This window comes from Malania oleifera, chromosome 7 (assembly GCF_029873635.1).
Source record: "Malania oleifera isolate guangnan ecotype guangnan chromosome 7, ASM2987363v1, whole genome shotgun sequence".
Classification (NCBI taxonomy): domain Eukaryota; kingdom Viridiplantae; phylum Streptophyta; class Magnoliopsida; order Santalales; family Ximeniaceae; genus Malania; species Malania oleifera.
Window position 1 is genome coordinate 95449334 of NC_080423.1, and position 5834 is coordinate 95455167.

Below are 5834 nucleotides of genomic sequence, written 5' to 3' on the forward strand. Positions count from 1 at the left end.
AGTTTGTTCAGACCCCTCGTCATCTTCATTTAGCTGCTGTCCGTAGTATCATATGCCATGTTCAGGGCACTTTTGCCCGTGGTTTATTCTTCCTTGCAAGCAATTCTACTCGCCTTGTTGCTTATAGCAATGCTGATTGGGCTGGTTGTGCAGATACACGTCGCTTTATCACTGGTTGGTGTGTGTTCTTAGGTGATGCATTGATCTCTTGGAAGAGTAAGAAGCAAGACAAAGTTTCTAATTCGTTGACGAAATCTAAATACCAGGCGATATCTCTTGATTGTTCTGAAATTATTTGGCTTCGAGGTTTGCTTGCTGAGCTAGATTTTTCTGAACCGATCCTACACCTCTACATGCCGATAATACGAGTGCTATCTAGATCACGGCCAATGCTGTTTATCATGAGCGCACGAAGCATATTGAAGTCGATTGTCACTTTATCCATGAAGCATTTGAAGCTCGTGTTATCACTCTTCCACATATTTCCACTGAATTATAAATTGTTGATATCTTCACTAAGGCTCTCACTCGTCATCAACATTGCTTCCTAAGTAGCAAATTGATGCTTGTTGATCAACCTGCATCAATTTGAGGGGGGGCTGTCAATGGAGCAGCAAACAGCAAAAGATTTCTTTCCTTATTTCAGCCCACAATTATTTCCTTATTTCTCCATTCATTATTTTGTACAGTTAGCATATATTTAGTTTACATGTATAGGGCTTCACAAATTATAGTTTACATGTATAGGGCTAGAATCATGCTAGAACTTATTTACTTTCCATGTATAGCATTCTTGTAAAGTCTATATATAATATACAGAACTCAAGGCCAAACCATTCGGCCATTCACACAATACTTTGACAGTAACAAGTGGTATAAGAGCTGATGGTTCATAACTCTGGGCGAACGATATCATAAAGTTGAGGTGTGAAACTAATTCTCCTGGCATGTTAACATTTGGAGGACTAAGTGTGTGACCGAGGTCAATAAGGATCATCTAGGCTTGGTAGATGGATTTGAATAGGTTCAGATTATGGGAGGTAGGATTGGGTTCAAAGGCACGTGGAATGCAGTCTAAGGCATGTAAGGTGTGGTGGTGAAATTCACTTAAGCAGTTGTTGGAAAATTGGGCTTACTCTCATGAGGAAGAGACAGTTTCTGTTCAAGGGGGAGCGGTTGAAACTTACAAGTGAAGGGGAGATTGTTGAGAATTCCACTTGCGAGTTTGTCCTATATTGGAAAAATAGAGTGGATGATGGGTGCTTATATACATGGTTAGGTCCAAGACCTAATAGGCTTAAGCTTTTGGATCAAGTTAGTGCTCACCCATGTGTATCAAGCCTACCCATAGACTCCTCCGGTGCTAACAAGATGGGTGGAAAGGCATGCTATTTTCATTAGGAGGTCGCATTACACTTATTCAATCTTGTCTTGCTACCTTTTTATTACTTGTCTATCCTTAGGATTTCAGTGCATATTGCTAGTAAGATGAACAATCTCATGAGAAATTTTCTTTGGTCTGATTTTGAGAAGAAGAGGGATCTTTTGGTCAGATGGGATGTGCCGTGTTGGTCTAAAATACATAGGGCTTTGGATCTTAGAAAGTTGGTGTCTAAAAACACTACCCTCCTAGGTAAATGGCATTGGCAATTCCCCTTAGAGGATTCCTCTATTTGGCATAGAATCATTAAAAATCATGAAAAGTAAGTTTGGATTGCATGTAAATTCTTGGGATACTAGCTTTGGATCTAGATGATCTTCAGAAAGTATGTGGAGGTCCACTTCTTAGATTTAGAATCTTTCATTCCTCATTCTAAGTTTGTTCTCAATGAGAGTTCTCAAATTCATTTTTGGGAAGATATTTGGGTGGCTGCTTTGTCCAATTATTTTCCTCATGTTTAATGCTTGACCTTGGGGCATAATGTTTATTTCTTGTTTTTTGGTTTTAGATGGTCCTATGCCTTCTTTGGATTTCCATTTTTGCATAGATCTCGTAATAATAGGGAGGCAAAGGAGCTTTCTTCTTTGTAGATGATGTTGGGTAATTGTCATATCTTCTTTGGAATGGATAGTCCTTCATTGTCTTTGGATTCTTTAGGGGTTTATTCTTGCAAATCTTTTTTTGATCCTTTGGGTAGTGCTAATTTCTCCTTTCCACTGCATAAAATAATTTGGAAGGCCAAAGTTCCCCCAAAATTTGGAAGGTTTTGCTTAACAAAGTTAACACAAACAACATATATGTTGCAGAATAGGAGACCTTTAAGGGCAATTTCTCCAGATGTGTGTGTCTATGTGTCTGTGTCTTTTTTTTCTTTTAATGCTTTAACAGTTGAGAAACAGTTTCTCATTTGTTTTTTGCATTGCGATTTTGCTTAGAAAATGTGGAACAAGCTTTCTGGTTTATTGGGAGAACATCGGGTTTGCATGGACACAGTGGAGAATGTCTTGGTTATCTCTTTTTCTTGTTTTGGTAGAAAAAGGATACAGTAGCATTATGGAGATGTGCATTTTTTGCAGTGGTATGGGGTTTACAGTTGGAATGTGAAGTGCATATATTTTATGGGAAGAAGCTGATTATTTCTTTGCTATGGGATAAGATTTATTACTTAGAATTGCTCTGGTGTGTTGGTTTTTGCCTGTTGGTGCTTCAAAGGAGTGAGATTCTCTGAGATCCAAAGGAATAGGCTATCTTTGTTGGATTGATTAATGTTTCTTCCTTTGTTCTTTCTGCTTCTTGTTTTTTTCTATTTTGTTTAGGGGGATTTTTTATTCTTCTTTTCATTCATTCTTCCTTCTTTAGTGAGACAATCATTTTTGTTATAAATAATAATAATAATAATAATAATAATATTGCTATCAATTTAAAATGCTGATTGCATGGCCATAAAACTTTGAAGTAGACCTGGAAAAATAGATGAAAATATGTTAATCCGAACCAAATCCGACCCACTCAAATTGAATTATAATCGATCCACACATTAATTGACTCGAATATGGTTTAAATTTTTTTTTATCCTCCCTTAAATGAGTCGGTTGGCAGATTTGAGATTTTATCCTGTGTATATCTGTCTATTTTTTAATAGTTAATGTCCAAATTCATAAATAATCTCATGTGCCCATACTTATTAGCCATCAATCAAACAACATAAATCCAATTGGCCAAGACCTAGTCCCACACTCCCAACCCTTCCACCACCATATGCATCTTTGGGTTTGCCCTATGCCCACATTCAAACTCAAGTTCAATTACTCAATTCTCATGATCAAAACAAAAGCTCTAAATTCATGATCTTAAAAAATAATAATTATTATTATTATTATTATTATTATAATTTTGTGATTGGTTATTAAATGTTTAACAATTTACCAAATTATAATTTTAAAAATAACTTCAATCACCATGTTGGAAGATAAATTGTTCATCGGATGGTAAAAAAAAAAGTATACTAGGGATGGAAATAACAAATTATCCACCATTTGCCACAGATTATCCAACCCGAACCGCAATAAATCTGCTACTTAATTGAGTCAGATATGGATTATTCAACACGATCCACTTTACTAGGTCTACTTAGAAGGCAAGTGTTTTAATGAAAAACTTTAGTTTTATGAAAACCCAAGTTCTCCTTTTAGTAGCAAAAGATGTTTGTTAGGGCTCATTTTGTAGAAATCATTGGAAATCTTCAAGTTTTGTTTATTCAAGACCTTTCTTAAATCTCTCATCCTTTCCAACCCCATAGAAATCTAGGACTCAAATATATTTTATCATCCTTCTCTTCGTACCAGCCATGGATGCGAAAATTGAAACGATTTTATTTTATCATTCGTTTTAACTGAATTATTTGTAATTTATTTGCTCTCTGAAATAGTTGATGAATGTGGCATAATCTACATTCAGTACATTGTGGAAAAAAAAAGGCAGTATAATGTAATTTTCCAAACTTCATTTCATTTTTGAATGTTCTCAAATTTTTATTGTCATTTCAATTTTATTTGGGGGTACTATGAAATCGAATCCTTGCAAAATAAGACTAGGATCCAAATTGTAAAGTGGATGCCAAGCTGTGTAGTTTTGGATTTTCTGTTCTATGAAATTTTTTTCAGGTTTGCTCGCCATGTATTCCTTCCCATTATGGTATAAGAAGGATGGTTCCCTATGGGAAATGTTGGATAGTTGCCAGGAATCTGGAAAGGCTCATGCTGATGAAGATATAATATTTATGTTTCGGTTTATAGTTACTAGCAACAATGGTATTGCAAACTGAACTGAATATATTTACCTATAATCCTGATTGAATTACTGCTGCTTCTCAGAAAGCTGTGGAAAATGATGAACTTGACAAAAAGGGTGGTCTGATGGAAATAAACTATGAGAATGCTCTCAATGCCTATCGTCCACCTTGTTTAACACCAGTGAACTTGTTGGCATCAGAATCAAGCTCGGAATCAAGCTCAACACAGCCATTAGTTTCTTCATTGTGATTGTCACTTGGTGTTTTTGCAGACAGTTTGTATTTTATTTTTTCATTTAATTTTTTTTAATTCATTATTGGGTTACTAAGGTCAAGCTTAGGATGTCCCTATTCCATCAACATTTTTATGCAGCTTGTTCACATGAAAAGATGATCATTGGGAAAAAGAGGTGGGGGAATAAAATACTTTACTGTTTTTTTGCTGAGTGTACTGAACAAGAGCTGGAATGTAGACCATATTTGCATTTTAAGTGGTCGTGATGAACTAAAATCCAAGGTTTTGGACTCTCTTCACTCCATATGATTGACAAGATATTGAAGGGAAGGGAGGACCAAAAAATTGCTGCAGCCGCTTCAGAGTCTTCACTGTAGTAATATTGGAAGGGTTTGGCTCTTTTGCTCTATCTGTCAGACAATCCAAGCATTTTTGGAATCATCAATGATATACACCATTTGTTGAGACTCTTGAAAGTTTTGATTCTCCATTTACGTCATGTTTAGTTTTCAAAATTGAATGGGATAGGAAATGAATGGAATGAACAATTGAATGAAGAGTATGATGAAATTTAGTGATAAATTCAATTCCATACATTCCATTTTATTCTTATGTGCTAAATGTACAGTTAATGGGCTGGTTTCCATGAATTTAGCCTGCATTTTTTGGGGCTCATGGCAAGGAAAATAGTCTTCAAATATTTTGTGCAAGCCTTGCATGATTATTTTCTTTAGAAGGCTATTTCAATTAGTCTTGAAGGTTAAATGTACAAGTAACCTCGTGAATGGTCACACTTCAGTTTTAGAGCTTTACTTTATTGCACTGATAGTCCTAAATCATGCAATTGACTTGGTGTTGAATTGTATACAAACTAACATTACAAAATTTTAATTTTCATTGCCTTTGCATCTTGATGAGTAATAAGTATACAAAAGCATACATACAACTAAAACCAAGAATTGCTCATGCAAGGCCATTGGTTAGACTGGTTTTTTGTTGCCCGTTGCAATTTATTCACGGTTGAATCAAAGTAAAATTTTGGTAATGATATAAAGAGCTATGCCTTAATGATGAGGCAAGAGCTCTATCTTGAAACTTTTGAGTTGGCTCCTTGAGTTGAGTATGGGGTCGCACAAAATTGAACGGGCTTTTTCATTAGTGATATTGAGCTGCTTTTATCTTTTTAGATGATACTTCTAACCAGTTCTAATAACATGGGAATTAAATTTTCTAGGATCCATGGCTTGGTTTTATCATATGGGCCTGCTATTATTATTATTATTATTATTATTATTATTATTTAAATCATGCTAGCTGTGATGAACTTTTGCAATCGGAAAGCTTGTGTAAGATTGAAGCACAACAAC

At 35.3% G+C, this 5834-nt stretch overlaps 1 protein-coding gene across 3 annotated transcripts in view; it reads left to right on the plus strand.

The window, feature by feature from the left end:
* LOC131159224 (CSC1-like protein At3g54510) overlaps positions 1 to 4932 on the plus strand; it is a 91024-nt gene extending 86092 nt beyond the window's left edge. For all 3 annotated transcript variants that reach the window (XM_058113955.1, XM_058113956.1, XM_058113957.1), the window contains one exon: positions 4315 to 4932. In XM_058113955.1, the coding sequence (XP_057969938.1) occupies positions 4315 to 4482 (168 nt within the window). In that variant the 3' untranslated portion in view covers positions 4483 to 4932. The remainder of the gene's footprint in view (positions 1 to 4314) is intronic.
* The last annotated feature ends 902 nt before the right edge of the window (positions 4933 to 5834 follow it).